Source organism: Arvicanthis niloticus, chromosome 9 (genome assembly GCF_011762505.2).
Source record: "Arvicanthis niloticus isolate mArvNil1 chromosome 9, mArvNil1.pat.X, whole genome shotgun sequence".
Lineage (NCBI taxonomy): Eukaryota > Metazoa > Chordata > Mammalia > Rodentia > Muridae > Arvicanthis > Arvicanthis niloticus.
The window spans coordinates 31,261,566-31,289,474 of record NC_047666.1 but is presented as its reverse complement, the minus strand read 5'-3'; the positions used below and the strand labels follow the sequence as shown (position 1 = coordinate 31,289,474).

Genomic DNA, 27,909 nt, shown 5'->3' with positions numbered 1-27,909 from the left:
GGGCGCGGCTAGGCATGGCGTGTCTCGGGGTGGAGCCGGCACGCGGAGACTTGCGGCGGTCCTGCGCGGTAGTCCGGAGGAACGCCTCTGGCAAGCATGGCCCGAAAGCGCACCGCAGGCGGAAGGCGGCGGAAGCGCGGCCAGGAATTGGAGGACAACAAACCAGCCCGGCCTGAGGAGAGCGATGCGGGTGAGAAGCCGAGTCTGCGGCATGCCAGGCAATGGTGGCGGAGGCTGGGGCGGGTGGCGGAGCGGATCTGTGTCTGCAGCAGGTTCTCCACGGCCGGATGCGCGGCGCCCCCAAGGGCCTCTGCTCTCAGCCTTAACCGCTCCGTTAACCATTTGAGCCAAGTTCAGCCTCTTAGCAAGTGTTGAAGGCCGAGCAGCTGAAAGCTTCGCAGTTACCTGGTGTCTTAAGGAGACTCCAAAACCAGGACGAAGTTCCCGACTGCCATCCAGTGTAACTCCGGCTCCAGGTTTAGGATGCGCTTTGTTTATTGTTGTTGTTGCTGTTGCTTTGTTTTTCCAGACTGGGTTTCTCTATGTAGCCCTGGCTGTCCTGGAACTCGCTTTGTAGACCAGGCTGGCCTCAAATCCAGAGATCCACCTGTCTCTGCCTCCTTAGTGCTGGAGTTAACCGTTGTGCACCACTACAGCACGGCTGGAATGCGCTTCTTACCTACATCATGAACAAAGCAAAAGTTCCATCTTCCTCCTTAAACATGTCCATTCCCCAGTTGTCCCATCTCAATAAATCACCCCTTTTAAAACACCTGCTAAAACATGCCTTTTCTTAATTGCTAGTTCGGCAGCAAGTCCAGTTCGGCTTCGGAACCACCAAAATCTGTACCTAATTCTCTTTAATTTTATAGCTGGAGATCCTGTCCATATCGTGTTTTAGTTGAGTAAGTGAACTTCACGTTGTTTCTTTCTCGATTCCCTTCATCTGTCTGCCTCAGATCATCATCTAGCAGCCAAATGGATGTAGAACAACAATAAAACCTCATGCCCCTGTCTTCTTACTTAAAACCTCCTTAGACTTGTGCTCTCCAAGTATAGCATCTACTTCACTTAGCTTGTTTTCCACAGGATTTAGAGACTATCACAATTCTACTCTGTCTCCTTTCCAGATATTCTTATTTTAATTTCCTGTTTATGTAAAACAGCAGGCTGACCTAGAAATCTGGCTCTTTCGTTTTCAGATATTCTTATTTTGATTTTTTTTTTCCTGTTTATTTAGACAGCAGGCTGGCCTAGCAGTCCATCTTCCAGTCTCATCCTCCTGATCCCAGGAATTGCACATGCCACCATGCCTGGGTCTTAGTATCTTTCTGTTCTTTAGAGTTGCTGTTTATTTATCTAGAGGCTTGGCCTTTGGTGTATCTTTGGCTTGGAATGTTCTTCATGGCTCTTGCTGGGGCTAGTTTCTTCTCTACTTCAGGTCTAAGATACTCCATGATCGTCTTAAGGTAGTCATTCCTGGGAACCCACTACCACAGAATCCCAGTCACTGCTCTGTCAATCTCTCATTCTTCAGTGATCTCATCTGACTGCCTGAGGAAAATGTGACCCTCATAAAAACAAGTCTCATTTTCCTCAGGCAATCAGATTATCCTGGTTTGTTCTTCCTCTTGTTTCTATCCCTGAAAAGACCTTCCACTTAATTATTTTTTTTTTATTTTATGGGTATGGGTGTTTGCCTGCTTGCATGTCAGTGCACCATTGTGTGAGTTGTGCCTGCAGAGGCTAGATGAGGTGCTGGATCCCCCCCCCCCAACTGGATTTGTGAGCTGCAGTGTGGGTGTTGGGAATTGAACCTGGGTTCTCTTGAAGAGGCAGCAAGTGCTCTTACCAGCTGAGCCATCTCGTTCACTCTGCCAAAACATTTAAAAATGTTTAACATGTGTGTTGCTAGAGAAGGGATAGCTAGACCTTTTCAAATAACTAGACAGGAAGCTTGACTAGTTTAGTGACCTTCACCCCACCCACCCTGTGGCTCCTACTGCACTGGAATCTGATTACAGATAGATGGGAAATGTCATCGTCCACTAGGAGATACTAATATTTGCTAAACTTCAGAGGAGTTGGCTTACTCCGCACTTATGAAACTTCAGCTTGCTCAGTTACTCACTGAGTGTCTGCTGTGAGGTGTCCACCAGTTAGGTAGCTTCTACACAGATTTGAAGAGCACCCCCTGTGCATGCAGATGAAGATGAGGCTTGGCACCTTTTGGTAGTTGGCAACAAAGAACATCATACTCACCTTGCTGCTCCTCTTCGTATCCCCCCCCCCTCCCCGTGTTGTCTTCATTGGGAAATTCATTAGTTTCTCTATTATTTACTGTCCTAAGTACTGGGAATATACGAGTAAATGAAGCAGGGAACATTTCAGCTATTAGGATTCTGAGATTCTTTGGGGAGGCAAGTCAGGTGAACATGACAAAATTTTAAAACAAGAAAGAAAAGCAAATTTACATGGTGATGAATAAATCTTGTTGGTCTACTCCAACTACCACCAGTATGGGGAATAAGCTGTCAGTGCCTGGGTACTGTAACCACTTACTATGTGCCATTTGAGCTCTTGATAAGATGAAGTTCGGCTGCATGAGGATAGGGTGGGTAGGTATTCCTATGCAAAGAAAACAGGACGTTTAAAGACTCGTGGCAAGACTCAGTATGGAGAGGTGAGTGAAGGGCAGGGCCTTCAGCCTGGAGATCGTGCTAAGGAATTTGAATTCATCCTGAGTGTCTTGGGGGAAGGTGTTTGGACTTGCCCTTAAGTCTCAGTGGCTGGGTGAGCAAGCCACAGTGGTAATTCTTGAACTGTTGAAATGACATTGAGCTCAAGGAGACTAGTGAGATATGTTACATAGCTCTCGAGTTTGGAAACTAATCTGGAGATCCTCTGAGAGGCTTCCTTCTCCCTTGGTGTCCTGCAGAAAATAAACACAGCAAAGAATACTGAAAAACCACCTGTTTCTGTCATCTAGACATTACTGCTGCAGAGTGACAGTCCATTTCCTTGCTATGTATTTCATACTCAGCAAAAACAACACTTCATGTTGAACATCATATTATGCCATTTTCCTTTATTTTAATAATGATTTAATTAAATCAGGTATGATGGTGCACCCTTAATCCCAGCACTGAGAAGGCAGAGTCAGGTGGCTCTCTGTGAATTCAAGGCCAGCCTGGTCTCCATAGTGAGTCCCAGGTCTGTCAGGGCTACATAGCAAGTTTTATATCAAATTGACACAAGCTAAAGTCATGGGAGAGGAGGGAACCTCAGTTAAGTGTCTCCATAAGATCCAGTTGTAGGCAGACCTGTAAGGTATTTTCATAATTAGTGATTGATGTGGGAGGGCCCAGCCCATTATGGGTGGGGTTATCCCTGGGCCAGTGGGCCTGACTTATACAGACTGAGCAAAACATGGGGAGCAACCCAGTAAATAGCACCCCTCCATAGCACTTGCATCAGCTCCTGCCTCCAGGTTCCTGCCCTGGCTTCATTCAGTGATGAACAGTGCTGTGGAAATGTAAGGCAGTAAACCCTTTCCTGCCCAAGTCGCTTCCATCCTGTGTTTTGCTGCAGCAACAGAAACCCTAAGGACAGTAAGCATAGTGTAATTCTTTTCCGTTACATCCTCCACCTTTTCAAACACAGAACCAAACTCTGTGCCTTTCAGATGACAACTTTGCTAGTGCCTAGGAACTATTTTCTCTGTTTTGTTTGCCATTGTATCTTAAGTGTTTATAACATGGAAATTGTGGAGGCAGGAGAATCACCACAAGTTCTAGGCCCTGTCTTTTAAATTAAAAAAAAAAAAAAAAAGACAAGAATTAGTGATTTACCTAGCATAAAAACAAATGTCTAATGTGCATTTTAGTTTAATTAAATTATTATTTTATTTAGATCTAACTGAAGAGCCTTTGCCTCCCCCACAAACAAAAATATATTTTCTGAGAATATGAATACGTACCTGAAGAGTCAGCAAGACACAGTGAATGACAGGAATCAGGAATGGGTTGATTTGAAAACTCAGCACTCCCTTTTGGAGCTTTCTCGCACCCCCCCACCCTCATCCCAATTTTGAGATAGGGTTTCTCTGTGTAGCCCTGACTGTCTGGAACTCACTCTGTAGACCAGGGTGGCCTTGAACTCACAGTGATCTACCTGCCTCTACTTCCCGAGTGCTAGGATTAAAGACGAATGCCACCATCAGCCAGCACTTTTTGGAGTCTTAAAGCTAATCCCCAAATCAACTGAAGCAGAGTTGAAAGCAGTTTCTCCTCTGGATTTGTTGATAATTTGCACCTGTAAAGTTGATGCAACTGTCTCAAAAACCAAAACCTTTTTGGTATCTAGGCACTGAAATTGATTCCAAGTAGTTGAGAAACATCCATAGTTCTCTTCCAACTGTGGAATCTGCTGAGGCTGTTGGCTTACAAGCATCATCTAGGTTAGATTGGCAGTGTGCTTCGAACAGAGTTTGGTCTAAAATATGGTAGAAACACAGCAGCAAGAGTAAGGCGCAAAGAGGTTTGTGAGCCAGAACATCTCACCTGAGAGTAGTAGATAGATTCTCATAGGCCTTGGCAGTGGGTGACGGTGTCAGTGAGTAGATTCAAGCATGTTCCTTTAAGGTTGGAACTTTGAGTTTTAGCCATAGGATGGTTTCAGTTTTAGAAGTACAATAAGAAAGGGGAGTGATCTGGTGGTGTAGCATGATGATAGCCTTCTCTCCCCTATCGATCAAGGCTTTGCATTTGATCTGTAGTTCTCATTGTGACCATAGAGAAGGCTTCATGTGTAAGGCTGAGCACTGGGTGCTGCCTAGACACAGGCTGGTGAACAGATGACAGAGCCATGGCTGTGAGGAGATTATGAGCCTTTTCCTGACCCTTGCTTGTAAGTCACACCACCTCCACCTTCCCAACTGCCCCTCACATCTTCCCCTGTGTTGTTACCTAGATGACTTTGAAGATGAGAAACAGAAACCCCCAAAGAAGTGCTTTCTCCCACAAGTTTCCCAAGGAAAGAGGAAGAGAGGCTGCAGTGATCCAGGGGACCCCACAAATGGTGCAGCAAAAAAGAAGGGGGCCAAAGCCAGTGCTAAATCCAAGAAGCTCAAGGCTCTGAAGGAGGAAGCACTCAGCGACGGGGATGATTTCAGGTGAGATGCCCAAGCATGGAGCCCAGTGACAGCTGTTCCTGTCAGAGGAGTGGGGATAATGGAAGTGACTCCTTGCTCTCTGAGGGGTTGTGGGAAGGAGAGTCTTTAAGCATTTCTAGACAGAGCCAGGCCAGCAGGAGCTGGAGGCCTCAGTTTTCTGATGTGTTCAGTGGCAGCTCACAAATGGTTACACAACTAGCTAGAAGCACACTCAGGAGCAACATTCAGGATTCCTGATCTAGCTCTGGTGTGTTTTCAACTTCATGGGAACTTAGCAGAGAGGCAGGAGACTTCCTGCCAACTGGAAATTTGGCCCTGGCACCTCGTGCCCAGCTGGACTTTGAGCATTCACTGGTCACATTTTTGTGCCCTGCTGCTTTTTAGTTTTATGTTTTTTGTTTTCTCATAGTTTAGCAGATCAAACCAAAAGGCTCCTGCATTGTGAGTGAGCACTGGTCACTAAGCCCACATTCAGACCCCACCTGACCTGTTTTCCCTCCATCTGGAGTACTTTCTTCCCCTTTGATTCCTGTCTGAAGCCATCGGCTCTAGTTTTTTGTTTTGTTGTTTGCTTGTTTGTTTGTTTGTTTGTTTTAACAAATTCTTGGTATCTTTTGCTCTTGTCTCCTGCTGCCGCTGCTGCAGAGTGTGATATGTCCATCTGGATGACAGTTATATATGACAATGCAAGCTACTCAGATTTTGCTACCCTCTAGGGTGATCACATCTCTTGGGTCTCAGCTACAACTGTGAACTTCCTTCATGTTGATCTAGAGCTGGGCCTGTACTTTTCCTTAGAAGCAGCTGAATACACTTATTTCAGTATGAAGGACAGTGGACATGAGGCTGGCTCATTACCCAGCGTAAGCAAGCTAGAGGGTAGGTGAATAGAGGAAAACGGGCAAGAATTCTTTTGCTTCTAAATAAACCAGACTTGCTGTTGGTGATGGGAGAGCAGTCCAGCCAAGGGCAGTAGTGGGCCAGGGGAAGCAGCCAGATTCTCCACCATGGTTCCTGTGCTTCCTGGTTGTAAGTAGCAAACAAGAACAAAAGTGGAGGTTTTTTGGAGCTTTATTAGAGCTCAGGGCTGAGAGGGTCCTAAATGTCTGTGCTAAAATCTTGGCTGTTTCTTCTTGATACCAAGCATCATAATGTAACCCAGAACTGTAGACAGGATTTGGGGTTTATATATGAATCTGCAGAAATATGTCGTTGTCCCTGGCAGCTGTTTACCCTGCGTCTCACTGTCTGTCCAACTGCTTATCTGCTTGCGTTTCCCCTGCCCAGCCTGGGCCTGGTTACTAGTTCTTGGGTGATCACACCCTACCTGTCCCATTTAAGGTGTGCCAGCTTCCATGTCCTCAGGCTATGTTTTCTAATGGGAGAAAAGCATTCTCTTGAGTTGGTTCACAGGTAGCTCCCGGCTCTGCTGGTGTGAGCCTTTCTTCTCTCTGGCCTCCAGCTTCGCTCTAGTGTGCTCAGTTACCTCAGCTTTCCAAGACTCCTGGCACCGACCACATGGCTGCTTCAATTTTGCCCTCACCTTTTCAAGGCACAGCAGTTTTTTTTTTTTTTTTTTTTTTTTTTTTGCTTTGGTTTTTATTTTATCTATCTATCTATCTATCTATCTATCTATCTATCTATCTGTTTATTCACATGGATTGTGAGTTAATAGGTTCTGGGTTTGTTTTGAGAAACAAAGGTCATGCTTAGTAGCCAGGGCAGCCTTACACTGGAGATCTTCCTCCCCCACATCTTAGGACTTTTGAGAGCCAGCTGTTCATCATTTTCATGGATGACATTGTACAGTCAACAGGAGAAGGACTCTTGTAGGTCCTGCTTAGCCTGAGTGTGACACTAGGATATGTATGTGAGTGAGCCATCTATGTCTGTGATCCATATACAGGGACCCACCGGCTGACTGCAAGAAGGCAAAGAAACATCCAAAAAGAGAGGTGGTGGACCAAGGCACTGATGAGGATGACAGCGAGGATGACTGGGAGGAGGTGGAAGGTGAAGTGCCTGTTTTCTTTTCTAAACTTTGGTTCTCCGTTTGCTGTTTGGAACCAAGTCACATGTCGCAATCTTGGTTTTCTTTGAAACAAAGACCATCTTGAGATAGAGTTACAGTAGGGACCTGACAGAAGCACTGCCCAGGAAGAGTGCACCTAGAGGAACTGTGTGGTGTAGTCCTAGCTCCAGCCCAGCGCCACCCCACATAGCTGTGGAGCAAGTTCTTTGCTGCCTGAGGCAGGTTTCTTTACTGGCAGCATTCTGCAAATGGCATGCAGCTGTGAGTTGTGCCTAGTCGGGCTGCAGGATTTGCTGAGGAAGTCTGCAAGGCTGTAGGCCTGAGCCTCCAGTCCACAGCATGAGAGAGACACTAATGTTAATCCCTGGTTCCTTCTGTGGGTCGGGTCGCGCTTCCCCCAAGCCTTTTATTTGATAAGGTTCAAATCTACCAAGAAATGAGAGTAGTCTGGATACCTGTTCCTTCATATCGAATGTTTCTTTCTCTGTGGAGTTCCAAAGCTTGCCTTTTGAATACTTGAGCAGGCCTTTACTAAGAGGGTAGTGATGTCTTATCTGGCAAATCGACCTCATCACACCTCAAACATGAAAAACAACCCTCAGCTGTTAAAAACAACATGTCCTTACAGCTCTCTTGCTTTCTGTGTCTAATCCAGGTCCAGTGGCTGTTATGAGTTTGTAAATGTCTTTTAATCTAAAGCCCCCACCATGTACTATCTTCATTGATTACTTGGGGTGCAGAGGATTATAGCTTAGGAATGCTAGGAATGTGTGTGTGTGTGTGTGTGTGTGTGTGTGTGTGTGTCTGTGTCTGTGTCTGTGTCTGTTGTCTGTTGTCTGTGTCTGTGTATGGTGTCTGTTTAATCAGAGAACAACTCTGAAGAGTTCTTTTCTGTCACCTTGTGGGATCCAGTCCCAAAGTCAGGTCCTCAGGTTGTGTATAGTCACAGTCTTGCCAGCCTCCAGGCCTCGTTGGTTTTTTTTTTGTTTTGTTTTGTTTTTTGTTGTTTTTTGTTTTTTTTTTCCTTTTTTTCTTTATTGGATATTATATTTACATTTCAAATTTTATCCCCTTACCCCATTCCCCCCACCACCCAGGAGCTCCTTATCTCATCCCCCCTCCTCCTGCTTCTATGAGGGTATGCCCCCACCTACCCCCAACTCCCACCTCCCCACCCTCAGATTCCCCCCCGACTCAGTGTTCAGCCTTCATGGGACCAAAGATCTCCTCTCCCACCTATGCCCAATTAGGCCATCCTCCCCTACTTATACAGCTGGAGTCATGTGTCCCTCCCTATATTCTCCTAGGCTGGTGGTTTAGACCCTGGGGAGCTCTGGCTGGTTGGTATTGTTGCTCTCCTCATGGGGCCACCAACCCTTCCAGCTCTTTCAGTCTTCTCTCTAACTTCTCCATTGGGAACCCTTGATCAGATTAGTGGATAGTTGTGAGTATCTGCCTCTGGATATGTCAGACTCTGGAGGACCTCTAAGGAGACAGCCCTATTAGACTCCTGTCAGCATGCACTTCCTGTCATCCATGTCAGCATCTATTTTTGGTGACTGCACATGGGATGAATACCCAGGTGGAATGGTCTCCAGACAGCCTCCCCTTCAGTTTCTGACCCACACTTTGTTTCCATATTTGCTCCCTTGGGTATTTTATTACTCCTTCTAAGTAAGACCTAAGCATCCACACTTGTTCTTCCTTCTTCATGAGCTTAATGTGGTCTGTTAGTTGAGTCTTGTTGTTTCAAACTTTTGGGCTAATATCTGCTTATCAGTGAGTAAATACCATGTGTGTTCTTTTGTGATTGGGTTACCTCACTCAGGATGATATTTTCTAGTTCCGTGCATTTACCTAAGAATTTCTCGAATTCATTATTTTTAATAGCTGAGTAATATTCCATTGTGTAAATGTACCACATTTTTTGTATCCATTCCTCTGTTGAAGGGCATCTGGGTTCTTTCCAGCTTCTGGCTATTATAAATAAGGCTGCTATGAACATAGTGGAGCATATGTCCTTGTTATATGTTGGAGCATTTTCTGGGTATATGCCCAGGAGTGGTATAGCTGGGTCCTCAGGTAGTGCTATGTCCAATTTTCTGAGGAACCGCCAGACTGATTTCCAGAGTGGTTGTACCAGTTTGCAACCCCACCAACAATGGAGGAGTGTTCCTCTTTCTCCACATCCTCGCCTGCATCTACTGACACCTGAGTTTTTTATCATAGCCATTCTGACTGGTGTGAGATCAGGGTTGTTTTGATTTGCATTTCCCTGATGACCAAGGATGTTCAGCATTTCTTAAGGTGCTTCTCAGCCATTCGTGTTTCCTCAGTTGAGAATTCTTTGTTTAGCTCTGTACCCCATTTTTAATGGGGTTCTTTTGTTGTCTGGAGTCTAATTTCTTGAGTTCTTTGTATATATTGGATATTAGCCCTCTATCAGATGTAGGATTGGTAATAATCTTTTCCCACTCTGTTGGTTGCCGTTTTGTTTTATTGACAGTGTCCTTTGCCTTACAGAAGCTTTGCAATTTGATGAGGTCCCATTTGTCAATTCTTGATCTTAGAGCATATGCCATTGGTGTTCTGTTCAGGAACTTTTCCCCTGTGCCTAGGTATTCGAGGGTCTTCCCCACCTTCTCTTCTATTAGTTTCAGTGTATCTGGTTTTATGTGAAGGTCCTTTATCCACTTGGACTTGAGCTTTTTTTAAGGTGAGGTCTCTATTACTGAACTTGCTGTGTAGCCCAGGCTGACCTGGGACATAGGACCTCTGGTCTCACTGCTGAGTCTGGGATTACAGATGTGTGCCACCATGCTAGGCACTATCTTTTTCCTCTTTGGCTTTGTAGAGCAATACCTGCTTTGCAAAGTCCTGACATCTTGATTTTTAGAATATCTGATTTTGTCAGATAAACAGTCAGGAGTCTCTGGGGCTTCCTTGTCTATTCCTGTTTTTGTTTCCCCAGCAGAACCCTGATTTTGTTCCATATATTAACCATCATTATTGTTAACTTTAACTTATGAGTATAAGTGCTTTACCATGTGCCTGGTACCCATGGAGACCAGAAGAGGGTGTTGAATCCTCTGTGACTAGAGTTAACAGATAGCTGTGATTCACCATGTGAATGCTGGGAATTGAACCCAGGTCCTATTATTATTAACCTTTAAAATTACCGTTGATAGAACTTACTGAGCCTGTGCTGGACGTGGGAGAACATTCTGCCACCTCACGGTCTGACCTGCCTGTGAAGGCAGTGGAGATAGAAATTGAAACACCAGAGCAGGAGAAGGCACGGAAAAGAAGGTAGGCTGGGCTCTGCTCCTGTGCTCCTTTCCTGAAAATAGGCAGCAGATACCAAGAAAGCCTTTCTTTGCATGTCATTGTGGTGTGCGGCCACAGAGGAGAGCCTGGATTTGCAGTAGGCCTGGAAGGAGACACGTGGGTGCTGCTGTTGGGTGGGAGATGGAGGTACATGGCAAGGGCTGAGCACTTGTTCATCTCTTACTACCCTACCCTTAGAGCACAGTTATAAACAAGAGGCTCAGAGAGCATGTGTGACAGTCCAGGAGCCACTTGGCAGTGAGTGGAGGATCCAAGACCTGCTTTCCCATTGGCTGACGTGGCACTCAGCTTTCCCTACCACATACCTACAAGACTTGAGATAGCGCCCACTGTGGAAGGAGCACCCACCTTCCCAGGGTGCCTCCACCTTCCCAGGGTGCCTCCTTCCACTGTAGCCTCCCGTTGGCCTAGGGACTTGGAGCAGTCAAGCTTGCTGATGAGGTGGGCAGGGAGGACGAAGCCATTGTGTCTCTCAGGAAGTGCAAGGTTTTCCTGCACGTTGATGGACCCTGGTTGAAAGATTTTACAAAATAGTCATGTAAATGTCTGATTTAATTTAACGTCAGTGTGAAGGTTTGAGGAGGAAGTCAATACTTAAGATTCTGAAGGAAGGGGATTTGAGGCCTGTGGGTGAGGCCTGGCAAGCTGGGAGGAGCTGACAGATGTATTGCACGGTGTCCAAGAGCAGATTACAGATGGGGACTGCTGCACCCAGGGACTGCACAGAGACTGTGAGCAGGTTTGCAGGTGAGAAGTGCTGCATCCTTCATGGCTGCAGAGATGGACCAGATTGGGGCAAGAGGGAATGAAAGACAGACGGCCAAGTGGACAGAAGGCTAGTCAGGTGATCTTGGACAGATAAACCTCAACCCTCTAGACTCAGTGTGTTTACTATATAGAGGTGATCAGGGAGGCAGGGCTATTACACAGAGATAAACAAGGAGGAAGGGTTTATGGTGTACAGATGGATCAAGGGAGCAGGTTTAGGTCACCTCAGTAGGAGCAGCCTCTGTAGGGGAGCAGTCTTGAGGCTGTAAACATGGTGCAGAGCTATGGTGGACATTTTCTGCATACACTATTAACATCCATACTTGAACCCCCGGGGAAAGTGAAGCTTTCCCTATTTCTTTGAGTCTCATGGACAAGGGGAAGCTTTGCCATTTTCCTATGAGTCTGAGGCTGTGGGACCCTTGGTATGGCCATGCCTATGTCAACAACACACATTTTACTCAGATGCCACTTTCTCCCCTCAGTGAAGGAGCAGATGGTGGTTGCTTGTTGATTTGTGTGGTTCTTACACAGCCTTGTTATATAGGAACCCCGGGGAGTGACTCCTGTGTCATGGTGAGGAGTGCAGTTTCCCCGCTTCAATCTTGGGTCTCCCACTGTGTGTTTCAGTGAGAAGATAAAGATGGAGTTTGAGACATACCTGCGGAGGGCGATGAAGCGTTTCAATAAGGAAGTGCAGGAGAACATGCACAAGGTGATGGCTGGTAGGACCATGAAGAGCATGGCCAGATGGGACAGGCAGGCCTGCATGAAGTTAGGTGCCGTTCTCAGGGCTGGGCTTACAGGCGATGTTGAAGTGGCTCGCCTTTCACCTGAGTGTGGAGAAGGCAGATAAGCCGAGGGAAGGAGGGGGAAGCTCTATGTGGAGATGAGAGGGGACAGCCTTACTGTTGTTGCAGTAGGTTGGTGAAGGGTGACATTGAGGGTGGAGGACAGGAGTTAAGGTGGGGTGCCCAGCAGAGCAGGGTGGGTCCAGATGAGCAGGGTGAGTGAACAGTCAGGGAGGTCCATGCTTGGCCTCCAGCTAGTGCCCTGAGCAGCCTGTGTCTCCACTCCCCTTCCCTGCTGGCCTCACTACAACAGACCTAGGTGATGAGGTACTTCCTCTGAAAATCCTGCAGTTTGAAAAGGGAAGCCTGTGAGAGGAAACATTCTTATTTGAACAAATGGATTCTTTGAGGAGGGAGTACATGGAGAGAAGAGAGTGAGACACACAGCCCTAGAATATGGCTGATGCCAGCCTTTGTACTTGCTGTGTGTGGAAGCACAGCCAATATTCCCTGTCCACAGAACATGTGAACTTGGCAGGAGGATCCCCGCTATCCCCAGCTCTCCCTTGATCTGGCTTCTTTATCTGTGCTCTACAGGTTCACCTGCTATGCCTGCTGGCCAGTGGCTTCTATCGAAATAGCATCTGCCAGCAGCCAGATCTGCTGGCCATTGGCCTCTCCATCATCCCAATTCGCTTTACCAAGGTGCCACTTCAAGACAGGGATGTCTACTACCTTTCAAATTTGGTAAAGTGGTAAGGCCGTCTACTGTCTTCGGCCCTGGGTTATAGGATTGGCTTTCTCTTAGGCTGGTTCAGGTCAGTTCTATATACCTCTTCTGAAAGTGTTCAGTTGGCATCAGGAAGGGGCATGACATTGAGGAAAGGGACACACCAGGATGATTTCTAAAAGAGAGCCTTGGCTGGCTCAAGTCCCATATGCACTGCATACTCAGGCTAGTATGAGGAGTTCAGGGGCAGAGAATCAGGAAACAGGGTGTTTCCCTTCTGTGGCAGTGGAAACATTGCCCAAAGAGATGCCAGTTGAATTGGGTCAGTTATAGTCAGCATTATCTACCTGGCTGAGAAGAGCCAGTGCAGGCAGGCGAGTCTTAAGAGTCACTTTCTGTTGGTGTTTTTGGCTGTAAAAGGCTAGAACTTTTCCTTCGCTTTGACTGCCATGTAGAGGAGTACCTGGTCTCTCCCCAGGTTCATTGGAACCTTCACTGTCAATGCTGACCTTTCAGCCAGTGAGCAGGACAGCCTACAGACGACCTTGGAAAGGAGGATTGCCATTTACTCTGCGAGGGATAATGAAGAGTTGGTCCATGTAAGTGGTTCCTCAGGTGACGCTGCTCATTAATGGGAACGAAATCCCACGTCATCCTGGAGGTGCCTGTTGTCTTAGTCAGGATTTCTGTTGCTGTGACAAAACACCATGACTGAAAAGCAAGTTGGGGAGGAGACAGTGTACTTGGCTTATACTCCCATATTGCTGTTCATTATTATGAAAGTCAGGATAGGAACTCAAAATGGGCAGGAACCCGGAGGCAGGAACTGGTGCAGAGGCCCTGGAGGGGTGCTGCTTACTGTCTGGCTCCTTATAACTTGCTCTGCCTCCTTTCTTATAGAACCTAGGACTGTTAGCTCAGAGATGACACCACCCATAATGGGCTGGACCCTCCCCATTAATCACTAATTGAGAAAATGCTTTACAGACATATCTTTCTTTTTGAAGATTTTTTTTTTTTAACTCTTGTATATTACATCCTGAACACAGTTTCTCCTTCCTCTTTGTTTCTCTTCAGAAAAGAACAGGCCTCCTAGGGATATGAACCAAATATGGCTTAATAAGTTACAGTAAGATTTAGGCACAAACTCTCATATCAAGGCTGGTTAAGATAGGTTGAAAAGGTTCCAAAAGCAAGCAAAAGTGTCAGAGACAGCTCAGCTTCCACTGTTAGGAGTTCCAAAAGAACACCAAGCTATTCAACTGTAACCTGTGTGCAGAGAGCCTAGGTTCTGTTCAGTCTCTGTGAGCCCCTGTGAGCCCCGGTTAGTTTATTCTGTGGGCCATATTCTCATAGTGTCTTTGATCACTCTGGTTTGTACAGTCCTTCTGCTCTTTTGAGGGATTCCTGAGCTCTGCCTAATGTTTGGTTTATAAGCCAAATCTTATGACGGTATTTTTCTCAGTTGATATTCCCTCCGTTCAGATAACTCTAGTTTGTGTCAGATTGACATAAGACTAGCCACACAACTGACCCCTTGTCAACTTGACACACAAACACATCGTTATTAAGCCACACCATTCTTATTCACCCCCAAGATCTCTCATTAAAAACACAAATAACTTTAAAGTCCAACAGATTTTACAGATTCAAATACGTTAAAATTTCAGTCTCTTTAAAATAACCGACATCTCTAAAAATCCAAAATCTCTTTTAGAAGTTTAAAGTCTCTTGGCTATGGGCTCCTATAAAAATCAAAATTAAATTAAATACTTTCTTCAAGAGGAAAGAACCAGGGCACAGTCATAATCTGAATCAAGCAAAACCAAACACCAACAGTATAAGTGTCCAGTTATCTGGGATCACTCTTGATCTTCTGGGCTCTTCCAACAGGCTTGAGTTCTCCAGTTCTGCCCTCTGCAGCACACACAGTTTATCTTTGGGGCTTTGTCTGGCTCCACCTCACCTCTCCTGCTGTTCTTGATGGCTATCCCATGGTACTGGCATCTCTACAATGCTGGGGTCTTCTGCTGCAAATGGGCTGCACTTTCACCAATAGCCTCTCAAAGGCTCTCTTCGTGGTACCCAGCCTCAAGGCCTTTGCATGACCTCTTCAGTCATAGCCTTTCCATGTGACTGAGGCTGCACCTTCACCAGTGCCTCTCCTGACCTCCTGCAGTGCCAAGCCTCAGCTGCTCTCTGTGACCCCTGCATGCCTTCAAAACCAGTACCAACTGGGTGACTTTTCATTACCAGGCTCGGCTGCTGGCATGAGGTAACAACCATGACCATCTCTGAAACACAGCTTATGTGTGCTCACCCTGAGGAAACCCTTCCAGATTTTATTTTGGAGATGCTGGTCTCTTCTCAATCATGGCCAATTTCTTAGCTCCAGATAACCAGCATCAATTGTCCCAGCAAAACAAAGGTTTCACTTTAGTAGTTCTGGTATCTTGTTAATCACAACTTATTCTTCAGCCCCAGCTAACCAGAACCACAGGATCTTAATTCAAAATAACGAATAGCCCTGATAGAGACTTTAAACTTCCTTCTGAAACCTCACAGTCAGGCCTCTGTCTTTTGTATTACCCCCAATGTTGTCATCTGCCAAGCTCCTACAGAAGAGCTCGCTAAGCATGGAACACTCCCGGCTTTTCCTGCACTGAGTTGTAAAGTCCTTCCTCAGACAGTGCCCGCCCTTCCTCTGCCTGTCCTGGACACCACACTGCACTGAATTGTTGAGTCCCTTTGTTCCCTCCAGACTGTTGCATCTTTGGTGATCTTCACAATTTTGCAGGGAGCTGCCAGGGATTGGAGCCAGGGACTTGAGTGTGGTAAGCATGCTCTACCATTGAGCTGCTTCCTTCAGCCCTTTTGTTCAGACAGGGTCTTTTATGTATCGCAAGATGGCCCAGAATCATGACTCCTGCCTCAGCCTCCTGGGTTCTGGGATTGGGGGTATGTGCCATTACCACATGACTGCTGTTTCACATGTTGCTTTTGTTTGTTTGTTTTATTTAACTTTTTATTGGTTCTTTGTGAGTTTCACATCACGCACCCCAATCCTACTCATCTCCCCATCCCTTCGTGCCTGCCCTCCACCCTTGCAACCTCCCCTGCAAAAGAAAAAAGAAAAACATCTTGTCATGTGTCACAGTGTGCCCCACAGTATACTCTTGTCCACACTTCTTGCAAATTTTAATTGCAGTGAGTCATTCATTGGTCATTTTCTTTTAATCCCACGTATGACACTTGTCTACAGGGCAATCAAAAGGTACATAAGCAGGAAGAGATTGTGTGACAACCTATAGCCGGTGATAGGTGCTGTCAAATGTGCAAGTAGTTGTTTACTTTACATTACATTACATTACATTATATGTAATCCTTCTTAGGATCCTTTCCTGTGAACTGAGTCTCTGCACTGTCATTTACAACAGTATACTGAGGGCTGGCGTCCTGGCCTGGGGTAGTTTTCATGCTCTCTCATCTCAGCAGCAGAGCACACTGCATTAGCTTCCTCACCGTGCATTTAAATCTGGTTTCTCTTATCATCATATTGTAGATATTTCTTCTGATTCTTCGGGCTCTGCAGCTGCTCACCCGGCTGGTCTTGTCTCTGCAGCCCATTTCCCTGAAGTCAGCTGTGACAAAGGTGAGGTCCTTGGGGCATCTAGAGAAACAGAGTTGCCACTAGAGAAGAGTAAAGAAATCTATCATGTTTTACTATATTTACCTTACATTTTAGTGTGTGTCTCATGGCACTTGTGGAGATCAGAGGACTCTTCTTACCTGGTGTGAGTCTCAGAGATTGAACTCAGGTTGTCAGGCTTGGCAGCAGGTGCCTCTACCCACTGAACCATCCTGCCAGCCTAACAGTGTCATATTTTTAAGAGTGTATTCATGCACCCTGAGCTTCTTTGAGCCTGTTTGCACATGCCCTGCCTGTATTAGAGGAGATGGACACACAAGTAAGAGTTTAGCAGCACCCTGAGCTAGCTCGGTGTGAACAGAGTCATCTGAGAGGGCTGGTTCCGAGCTATTATTTGTAGCCTGTGAGCAGGTAGACAGTCACCCATCCTCCTGAGAATTGTGGAGGACTGGTGGGTAAAGGACTGCATTTTTAACTGTGTGAGGAAGGAGGTCAGTGCTGCCTCACTGGGGCATCGTGTCATCTCATGCCTGGCAATAAGAGAGGTTGCTGATCATAGTTTAGCCACAGCTGTACTCAAATAAGACAGAGAACAGCAAAATTAATATATCGCTCCCTCCCTCCCTCTTCTCCACTCTTGTTTTTTTTGAAAGTCTCATGTAGTCCAGATTCTTGCCTCAGACTCACTGTAGTTGAGGATGATCTTGAACTCCTAATCATCCTGCCTCTTCCTCCAAAGTAGAGTTATAGGCTTATAGCACCATACTCGGGTGTGCCAAAATTTCTTACTGTTTCAGGAGAGGAAATCTTCCAAGGAAACAACTTTAGAGGACCCTGGAGGCTCTGCAGAATCTCCCAGTAACATTCCAGAAAGCCACAACAAACCCAAGACCAACAAAAGAATCAAACAAGAAGAAACCTTGTCTGAGGGCAGTGGCAAGGCAACCGCCAGAGGGAAGAGAGGCAAAGCTACTGCGAGCAGCAGACAGCGGAGGAAGCCCTCCTGTAGCGAGGGAGAGGAGACTGAGCAGGAAATGCGGGGCCACCCACATGCCAGGAAGCGGCGTGCTGCTGCCAACGTGTCTTACAAAGAGGAGAGTGAGAGTGATGGGGCAGGCAGTGGCTCTGACTTTGAACTGTCCAGTGGGGAGGGCCAGCATTCCTCTGATGAGGATTGTGAGCCTGGCCCTCGAAAGAAGAGGGCCTCAGCTCCTCAGAGGACAAAGGCTGGGGCTAAGAGTGCTTCCAAGACCCAATGTGGAAGCCAGTGTGAGCCACCAAGCTTTCCAGCCACATCTTCAAGCTCTTCAGGCTGTAAGAGAGGCAAGAAGGTTTCCAGTGGTGGTGAAGAGATGGAACATAGGAAAGCTGTTGGTATAGACCAGTGGCTGGAGGTGTACTGTGAGCCACAGGCAAAGTGGGTGTGTGTGGACTGTGTGCATGGTGTGGTGGGCCAGCCTGTGGCCTGTTACAAATATGCTACCAAACCCATGACCTATGTTGTAGGCATTGACAGTAATGGCTGGGTCCGAGATGTCACACAGAGGTATGACCCAGCCTGGATGACAGCAACCCGCAAGTCCCGGGTTGACACTGAGTGGTGGGCTGAGACCTTGAGACCCTATCGGAGCCCACTTATGGAGAGGGAGAAGAAAGAAGACCAGGAGGTAAGACACTGGCTGTACAGACTCAGTGCTGGGCAGGAATCAAACTCTATCCTTTGCTGCTCATGACTATGTCCAGCAGAATGTAGAGATTTTAGTGTGGCTTAACTCTGTATTTCTGAATATACTTACACAAGCCATTGAAATACATACTTTTTATTTATTCAATTGCATTTAATTTTCATGCAAACATTTGGCTTATACATCCCCATCATAGTCTATCCTTGAGGGCAGGAACTCAAGCAGGAGCAGAGACAGGAACATGGAGGAAAGATGCTTGGTCTCCACGTTCACATTTGGCTACCTTTATACCTTCCAGGACCACCTGCTAAGGGATGGCACTGCCTACAGTGGGCTGGGCCTTCTACATCAATCACCAATCAAGAAAATGCCCCACAGTCATGCCCATAGGCCAGTCTGATGGAGGCAGTTCCTCAGTTGAGATCTCCCATCCTAGATATGTCTAGGTTTGTGTCAAGTTGGGGGGAAAAAAGTAAAATAAAACAACAACAACAAAAACCCAACACAGTGGTACCAGTCTGTAGGAGCCTCTTTTTTGTGTGTCTTGAAGGGATGCCAAAAGAAAGTTAAGTCAGCTTTGGGAAACAGAATCTGCTTTATAGCAGTGGAATTTACTACTGATAACTGATAACCCAAAATTCTTACTGAAGTACAAGACTCTGGACCTCAGAAGAGCTGTAGGGTGCTTGGTCAAGCTGTCAGGCCTGCTTCTGCTATAAGATGGCAATGTCATTGAGGTCAGGCCTTACAATAGAAAAACTGGTACTGTCTCATGTGAAGATCTTGAGTAGAGTTGGCCTGGTCTGTTAAGGCGTAGGATGTTGAAGATTGGAGGCTGGCACCTTTCTGATGTAGGTGCACATCACAGTTACTAGTACTTCCTGGCTTTCCTCAGTACACCTAATGGCCATGGTGACTGGCAATGTCACCAAATTGCTGATTGGTCTGGGCTCCACCATCTGTTGTCAGAACAGGTTCATGTATAGCAGCCCATTCATACCCCTTTCTCATCTAGGAGCATGCTCACCACTGTCTGTTTGGCCTTTGCAGTTTCAGGCAAAGCACCTGAACCAGCCTTTGCCCACCTCCATCAGCACATACAAGAACCACCCTCTGTATGCCCTGAAGCGCCACCTCTTGAAATTCCAGGCTATCTACCCTGAGACAGCTGCGGTCCTTGGCTATTGTCGTGGAGAAGCTGTCTATTCCAGGTGCATGAAGCAATTTCCTCGTCCTCCTGGTGGCCTGGTACCTTACAATAGAAAAATTGGTATTCTCTCCCATGAAGATCTTTAGTAGAGTGGGCTCTGTCTGCTAAGGCTTAGGATGGTGAAGGATTGGAGACAGGTGTCTTTCTGATGCTGGTGCACTTCACCATAGGTTTGGCCATTAACAGGATCCTCAGGGGTGAACCATGGTATGTGTGTACTGTGAAGAGATGAGAGCTCACTGTCAAACATGTATTAAAAGACCAAGAGCAAACAGCTGTGGGGAAAATGATGTAAATGCAGGACAGTTAGAATACAAGACTGCAGAAGTGCTCCTCACATCTAGTGCACATCAAAGCAGAGAACAGGAGTCAGGACCCACTCACAGGCATGCCAAGCCCTGCCATAAACAAGTCGTGAAGTGGAGACCTGCGGTGGCCACACAACAATAAGTGTGCCTGTGTACTTCAGGCAAAAGAAGTCACCAAAAAAACTACTGTAAATAAAAAACCAAATATACGATATTTACAAAGTTAAAACTGAAGAAAGATTAATAGAATTCAGAGCTAAATAGGAAAAAATAGAAACAGATTTTGAGCAATAGCAGTGAACAGCAAATGAAAGAAGGGATTTTTAAAGATATTGACGTGTAAGGACCGAAGCATAGGGCTGCTTTAAATAAATGGAAAACACAGAAGAGAAATGTAGGAACCCAGCATGAGGGTGAGTCCTCTGCTGGGGAGCAGGTCCTGCTTCGAGCCATGTTGGGGAGTCACACCGGACCTTTACTTTTACCTTTGAGTCATCTTGCCAGCCTCTCCTTCCATAAAACTGTATTCCCTGCCTGCGAGGCCACGGTTTGTTTACTTGTGTAGTGTGTGCTTCAGCCCCTCCCTTTGGCTGTTGGGAGTGATGTTGCTTTGTGTGTTGAGTCCATGCTTGGCATACTACAGAAATTTGGGGTATGGCCAAACTGTTTCCTCAGTGGCCATCACCTTCCCCTCAGCAGCACACAATGGTACCAGTCACTTCATGTCCTCACCAGAAGTTGCCGGCAGTAGCCATTATGAAGAGAATGACGTGATTATAAGTTGGCATTCATTCGGAGTACTGTGTGCATTTCCTGGCTGTTTCTTAGGAGTTTCCAAGGGATGCCTACCCATCAGCCTCTCTGCCTGCTGCCTTGTTTGCTCCAAAGTCCTTTGGGCAGTCAAAGATGTTGTAGCTCCAGTGGGAGTGCAGGATGGATTCTCTGTCCTCATGGAGAAGTCGGGTAGAGGGGATGAGCTGGTTACCTTGGCTGATGGATGAGCTGCTGGGGCTCTGGAAGGTGTAAGGGGACTGAGGTGCACTTACTGGTGTGCTGTTGAGTCCCCAGGCTGTGCTCTGCAAGCTGTACTGGGCTGCAGGTGTGAGAAACAGCAGTCTAAAGCATGTGAACAAAGTGCAGGCTGTGGACCAGGTTCCTGGTGTCTGTAAACCTGATGCCCTGCTTGCCTCTATCCTCAAACAGGTTAGGGGTGCGAGCTGAAGAGGTGTTGGGCATGTCTGTTGAAGAAGGCCTGGCCAGGGGTGTCCAGCTTTACTAGAAGAATTGTAGGCCTGTAGTATGGCTCTGAGCTAGTGAAACGAGCAACTCTGCCCCTCATTACAGGCCTGAATCATTTGTTGCTGGTGTATAAGTGGGTGAGGGTCACATGGGCACAGGCAGTCCAAAGGTGAGGCCATTGGCACTGTGTGGTGCAGGAAGGGCAAGGAGCAGGGCCTGCTCCAGTTGTGAGGTAAAGCCTGGGAGAATTAACATCTGCTACAGGCTCAGGTGAGATCCAGAGGCCCTGTATCCCTACAGTGTGCACTGAGGCTTCCCTTTGTCTGTCTTCCTTAGGGATTGTGTGCATACCTTGCACTCCAGGGACACATGGCTGAAGCAAGCAAGAGTGGTGCGTCTTGGAGAAGTGCCCTATAAGGTAACAGCGAGATGCCTGCGGAGAGAGAGCTTGCTGTGGGCAAGAGCTGGGAGGAGAGGTAGTGAGGAGGCGCTGCTGGTGCATGCCCAAATAGAAGACATAGCTATATGTTCTTTACCTCGAGCAAGGTTTATTTATTGGCAAGACATATATAGAAAATAAGTTTTCCAAATAAGAGCTGTAAGCCGGAAAGTAGCCTGGAGACTCATTCTATAAGTTCAAAGGCTAGCAGGTTAGAGCTGGCTTGCTGGGTTATTCTGAGGTTCAAGCCCAGCTTCATAGAGAAACCTATAAGCCTGGTTGCCCTGAACAACAGTTCACCAAGCATTTGCTGTTGCATTTCATTGACTGTAGGAATCAATACCATAGTGTCAGTTTTACAGGTGAGAAGGCTAGAGTTTGAATGGGATATGTCTTGCCAAGGAGGCTTTGCAGTTAGTAACGTCCTAGGCTTAGCGGGACTCACAGGCCCTGATCGAAGCGCTTGCCTCTGTCTCTTTGACATCTTTAGGTTAGCTGTCTGTGAGAGCCATGAACTCAGCAAGGTGTTACAGACGTTTCTCTGGGCATTGCCTCAGTCACACTAGCAGAGCACAGTGGCCCTTCCATATACTTACTGTTCTTTTGTCAATTGGAGCCCTGGTGGTGCTGTAACTGTGGAGCTGGTGGTTGGGCCTCCAGCTAGTGGGAAGGGGTGGCAGGTTTCAGTAGTGGCTGCTGCCATCGGTGGCCTGAGTGCATGGAGCTGCCTGCTGGGAGACGCCCTAGACCTTCTCCATCTCAGACTAGTGCTGTCCAGTGGATTATAGTTAAGAGTCACAGTTATTATCTTTAGTAGCCATTCATAAATTAATGAAATTAATTTATAATTTATTATATAAAATTATTTGTTAAATTTATTAAATATAAAATTATAATAAAATTAATAAATCAATACAATAAATTTTATTAAGTCCTTTATTAAGTCCTGTGTTTGACTTTTAGTATCCCAGTTCAGACCAGACCCGTGATTGGTCATGTAGCACTCACTTCTTGAATGACTCCAGATTTCTCCATTGTTCTGATTTCCATCATCCTGCCTCCTGCCTCAGTGTCTCTTCCTTGAGTAACTGTCTCAGCCTCCTTCCTAGATCAAATGCATTCTCTATATTAGTTCTGTGGCTCTTTCTGGAACACAGTGCCTGTGTGGTGAACTGGCCCTAGCTGCCCATCACTTCAGCCAGCAGCCTCACATGGTCATGGTTAATGCTGTAGTACCTGTCTCCTTCTTTCTAGACCACATTTGGCACCCCACATGCAGCTGTTCTCCCTGTCCTGGGGCCCTAAATGCCCTTGTCTGCAGCCGTGTTCTGGTCAGCGTCTCCCTGTCCCACTTACGTCTCGGCTTCCCTGTGGCCTGCTCCCATTCTGCCCTGCATTCCTTACGTCTCCCCCACAGCCTGAGCTCTGTCAGCAGCCACTGCCTCTTCCTGTGTGTCCATGACTGCTGTCATGGCATGGAAGCAGTGCTCACGGACTTCACTGAGCACTGCTGAATGGAGAACAAACCCCTGGTTGGTTCTGGTGCTGTGGTGACCACCGTGACCAAAAGCAGGTTGGAGGAGGAAAGGGATTCTTTGCGCTACACTTCCGTGTCGCAGTCCATGGGGGAGGAACTATGCTTGCTTGCTTGCCCAGCTAGCTTTCTTACAAACCTGCCCAGGTATGGTGCCACAAACAGTAGGCTGGGCCCTCTCACACCAGTCTCTTTCAGATGGCCTCAGGCAAGGTTATCTAATCTAGGTAATTCTAAAGCTGAGGTTCCCTCTTCCCAGATGACTCTAGGTTGTGTCAAGTTACAATAGAAACCTAACCAGAGCAAACAGCTACTTTAGGAGACTGTCAGAACTGGAAGTCAGCTGAGTCCCACAAGGATAGCTGAGGTTATGCATAGAGGAGTAGACAGTAGCTTAGACCATACCAAGCCTGAGACCCTTTGATGGGCTCTTTATCTAAAGAGTGATTTTCCAAAAGTTTTTAAAAGGAAAAGAGTGAACAGGGTGAGAGGCCACATGTAGCCCCTTCCCAGCAGCCTTTGCTGACCTGACCCCTGCACCAGAGCAGCCTGTGCCTAGGCTCAGGCGCCAGTCCTTAGCCATTGCCTGTGCTGCCCGTCTGTGCTGTTGCAACCTCTGTTTGCCACTCCTCTCCTTTCTCCCCTTAGCTACCCAGGAAAGTTCTAGGTCTTGGCTGCCAGGCATTTGTGCAGTGGGGGTGCCGACCAGACACTGCTTTCCACAGGTGACACTAGGTGGATAGTGATTGGTCCTCTCCAAAGAGAGATGGGGAGTTACCAGGATTAAATCCTGGCTCTTCTCACCGATAAACCATGCTACCTTAAGTAAGTCACTTCATCTCTAAGGCCTCTTTCTCACTGTAATGGGAGTCAGAACTTAGGACAGAACTTAAAAGCCTTCATGAGCTGTGGCTGCACCTCTTGGGCTCGCTGAGATTAGTGGTTATCTGAAGCATGGAGGTCAGGCATGGTGGCACAGCTGTGATCTCAGACTCAGGCTAGAGACCAGCCTGGGCTACAGAGCAAAGTTCTGTTTCGCCTCCCCTGCTCAGAGAGAGAACCACGTAGTGCCCTGAGTGAGCTGGCTAGTGAAGGGCCGCCTGTGTCAGATTGCAGCGCTCAGTGCCTGGTGTGGGCTGAGTCCTAGAGCAGGAAGCATTTCTTACAACCCATCCGATTCCTCTGGAGTAGATGGTGAAAGGCTTCTCTAACCGTGCCCGGAAAGCCCGGCTTTCGGAGCCCCAGCTGCATGACTGCAATGACTTGGCCCTCTATGGTCACTGGCAGACAGAAGAGTATCAGCCTCCTATAGCTGTAGATGGGAAGGTAAGGGCAGCTCTGGGGGTGGGGGGAGGGGTCAGTAGGCTGCCCTGTTTTCCATCCAGCTCCTCTCTGCCATGCCCATCTCTGCAGGTTCCTCGGAATGAGTTTGGGAACGTGTACCTCTTCCTGCCAAGCATGATGCCTGTCGGCTGTGTCCAGATGAACCTGCCTAACCTGCACCGTGTGGCCCGCAAGCTGGGCATTGACTGCGTGCAGGCCATCACTGGCTTCGATTTCCATGGAGGCTATTGCCATCCAGTGTGCGTGAGGGGCCTTCAGTGGCAGCTGGGGAGGCTGAGGCTGGTGGCACGCACTTTCCAGATTTGACTATGGGTTCAAAGTCAGTCTTATCCCCTGATCAGTCCCAGCTTCTAACTAGAAGCAATAGACCCAGTGCATTGAGTGTCCTGGCTAAACCAAAGCACTGCCCCCTTGTGTTACAGCCTGGGGACCGAGGCAGTATCCTTGGTTCGAGTTCTCCTGGATGAAGTAGGGACTAGGGTTAGGAACTCTAGTGCTCAGGCAGGGTCTGCGGAGGAAGAGGTACAGGTTCCCATAAGCCTGCCTTCCTGCATGGCTGGCATCTGTCTCTGGCTGGCCAGGAATGTCCATCAGGGCCCCAAATACTCAGAAAGGGCCACTGGCTTCTGAATAAGGGAGGAGAAAGGGATGGGTTGGTGGCCAGCTTCGGAGCTCATTTGTATTAACGTTTCCACAGAACTGATGGCTACGTTGTCTGTGAGGAATTCAGAGACGTGCTGCTGACTGCTTGGGAGAATGAACAGGCCATCATTGAAAAGAAGGAGAAGGAGGTGAGTGGTGTGAACAGGGCCCTGGAAGAGAGCAGCAAGTTCCTGCTGGGGTCCTCCTTGCATCATGGAAGAAGGTGGGAGGGTCCATATGTTAGCTCTTCTGGTGCTTGATGGAGGGCATCATCCTAGGGGTGAATGCTGGGTAAAACAGCTCCCACCCACGTTCCACGCTCACTGCCCTGTCCCCTCCCTGCCTGCATGTATGTTCCAAGGGCTGTGGGTCCTGATTTGGAAGGCCCAGATTCTAGACCTCATTGTTGCTTTCCCGTCAGTGATGATCACAAAAGACTTGGTTGCTGGTGGCTTTCCCTGTCTTTTCTCTTTTTTGTACGTGGTGTGTGCATGTGTGTGTATGCAGGTTCATGGGGCACAGGGGGGGCACTCATGCTTGTGGAGGCCCGAGGTTAGTATCTGGAGTCCTCAGTCATTCCCTCACCTTATTCACTGAGGCAGGGTCTCTCAAGCAAGCCCAGAGTTAGCTCACTGATAGCTACCCAGCTTGCTCTGGGAATACTGTCTCCACTCTCTGAGGCTGGAATTACAGGCCGGTTGCCATGCACACCCACCATTTATGTGAGTTCCAGGGACCCAGACTCTAATTCTTGTGCAGTAAATGCTCTAACCACTAAGTGTCTCCCCAGGCAGGGAGACTCTCCTAACCTGAGTTGCATAGATACAGGTGACAGAGCGTCAGGCTCCGCCTTAATAGTTTTCTGATGTTGCTGTTGCTTCACCTTTCCTCTCTTTACTTTTGTCTGCAGAAAAAGGAGAAGCGGGCGTTGGGGAACTGGAAGCTGCTGGTCAGAGGACTGCTCATCAGAGAGAGGCTGCAACTCCGCTATGGGACCAAGGTCAGCATGGGACCTGTGTAGACAAAACAAGCCTGGGGTCAGATTTCTAAGGTTACCACTCAGTTGCTGGCCCAGATTCTGTGACATCGCGTTGTAGGTAGCTTTATATTCGAGAGCCTTCCTGTTGACCTCAGCTAGCTGCTGCTGCTGCCCTGCCCTGCACTGTGTCCTGCTACCCTAAGCTAGACACTTACACTGAGTTCCATATAGGCAATTAAGTGTGTTGGGCCTTTTGTGTCTGCACCTCTTGGCTTCCAGGACTCCCAGTACTGTGACCAGCTTCCAGCCTGCACACTGTATGTACCTGTGGCACCTATCCACAGTACTGGGTATGGGGGAGGGCTTTCCTCCCTGTACAGGCAGAACTTAGAACAGTTGAGTGATGGGTACTAACTAAGTCAGACCCAGCAGGCCATGCTCTGAATGTTCTTTTCCCTTTATGATCTCCCTTCCTGTTGCCTGTTTGCCTGTTAAAGACACTTTGGTCATGTGTTCCCTTGACTCTGGTTAGGGACCCCTTCATCTGGCTTCTTCTCACTTACTCTTGGCTACCCATTTACTGTCTTACTGTCCATCCAGGACTCCTCCCCAGTTAACACAGCCAGCCTCAGGCCCCTTCGTGCTGAAGGTTGGTCATAAGCACTGAGCAGACGAAAATACCGTGCATTTGTATCAGTGAGGCAACACGCACAAGAGCTGTCTGCCCCTGGACTTGGCCGAGCTGCCTGCCTGGGCTCCTCTTCCCACCAGCAGTTCTCACTTAAGTACCTGCTTGGATGAGCTCCTAGGCTGGGGAAAGCCAGCAAGTCAGCCCAGGCTCCCAAAGCACCACCCACACCCTTGCCTTCCAAGAGGCCCAGGCAGGCTCAAGGTTTCTTCTGGCCCTTATAAAGTCAGTTATGTGCAGCTAACCATTAACTGTGGCCCCTCCACTGTCTTTCCCCCAGAATGAGGCAGCAGCTCCCCACACAAATCCAGGAGGCGGACTCTCTTCTGATGAAGAGGAAGGAACCAGTTCACAAGCAGAAGCAGCCAAAGTCCTGGCTGCCTCCTGGCCACAGAACCGAGAGGCTACAGAACGGAAGCCTGAGTGCAGGAAGATGACTCGGAGGAGGCGGGCGGCAGAGGCTTCCCATCTCTTCCCATTTGAGAAGCTATAGAGCCAGTGTCTACCAGGCCAGAGAAGGCAGACAGCTGACAGACCTGGGGACTATAGGCCAGATGGAAGTTGTGCAGCAGATCAGTCTGACACCAGCCCAGCCAGATCCCCATAGGGTGGTGCTGGTAAGCTGCCCAGAGCACACTCTGGTGTTTGGACCACTTTATTGGGAGATACCTTCTGATCTCTGGACCTTGGTATCTTTGGAAATGTGAGTTTGTTTTAGAGGGTCTTATTTGTTGCCCCAGGTGGGTTCAAATTCAAATTATACTGAGGGCTGAGATTACAGGCATACATATACCACAATGCCTTATCTGTCCTTTATTTCAGTTTTTTAAATAGAAGTCACTAGGAAATTATGGGTATTGGAGCACTGAGACGAATCCTCCTTTAGTGCAGCTCACACATGGAACGCTTGCTTGCCTCTCTCCTTCCGGCCCAGGGCATTTGCTTTTTAGGCCTGCCTTCCTGGGTCAGGTTTCAGTACTGCCTGCTACTCTTTTGTCAGAGAACACAGGTCATCTCTTGTCAAGGCACTTTCGGGATTTTACACTGACAGACTAGAACAAAGAGCTAAAAATCAAGAAATAAAGAAAAGCAAATAGAGAATTATGAAAATGTTCATAAAAGATTAGTTCTTGGTTACCTTTTATTCAATTCTGGATACATTTACTCTGTACTGATGATACATTTTCTAAGCTGCTATATGCGCTTCTCAGGAAAGAGTCCTTTTATAGTACCTACAGGAAATAAAGCATTTACCTAACAGCCCCTGGTTGCATGTTTGTTTGGTTTTGGTTTTTTTGTTTGTTTTTGTTTTTTCAGTCCTTAAACCAGCTAAGAGGGTCCAGGTAACAG

General features: G+C 47.5%; 1 protein-coding gene across 1 annotated transcript; it reads left to right on the top strand.

The window, feature by feature from the left end:
- Positions 1–16: 16 nt before the first annotated feature.
- Positions 17–27,819, top strand: Xpc (XPC complex subunit, DNA damage recognition and repair factor). The gene is made up of 16 exons (XM_034511571.2): positions 17–190; positions 4,972–5,173; positions 7,080–7,186; positions 10,394–10,514; positions 11,952–12,036; positions 12,710–12,867; positions 13,321–13,441; positions 16,405–16,494; positions 17,289–18,158; positions 19,227–19,387; positions 21,270–21,351; positions 24,098–24,232; positions 24,320–24,489; positions 24,948–25,041; positions 25,803–25,892; positions 26,840–27,819. The coding sequence occupies exons 1-16, from the start codon at positions 97–99 to the stop codon at positions 27,050–27,052; spliced, it is 2,793 nt and encodes a 930-aa protein (XP_034367462.1). The 5' UTR covers positions 17–96; the 3' UTR covers positions 27,053–27,819.
- The last annotated feature ends 90 nt before the right edge of the window (positions 27,820–27,909 follow it).

What these genes read in the sequence shown, in the direction of transcription:
- Xpc (XM_034511571.2), top strand. Translation starts at nt 97, where the DNA reads ATGGCCCGAAAGCGCACCGCAGGCGGAAGGCGGCGGAAGCGCGGCCAG. An exon ending in GAGAAGGCACGGAAAAGAAG is followed by an intron (nt 10,515 to 11,951) that starts GTAGGCTGGGCT and finishes TGTGTGTTTCAG; the next exon opens with TGAGAAGATAAAGATGGAGT. An exon ending in GGAGGCTATTGCCATCCAGT is followed by an intron (nt 24,490 to 24,947) that starts GTGCGTGAGGGG and finishes ACGTTTCCACAG; the next exon opens with AACTGATGGCTACGTTGTCT.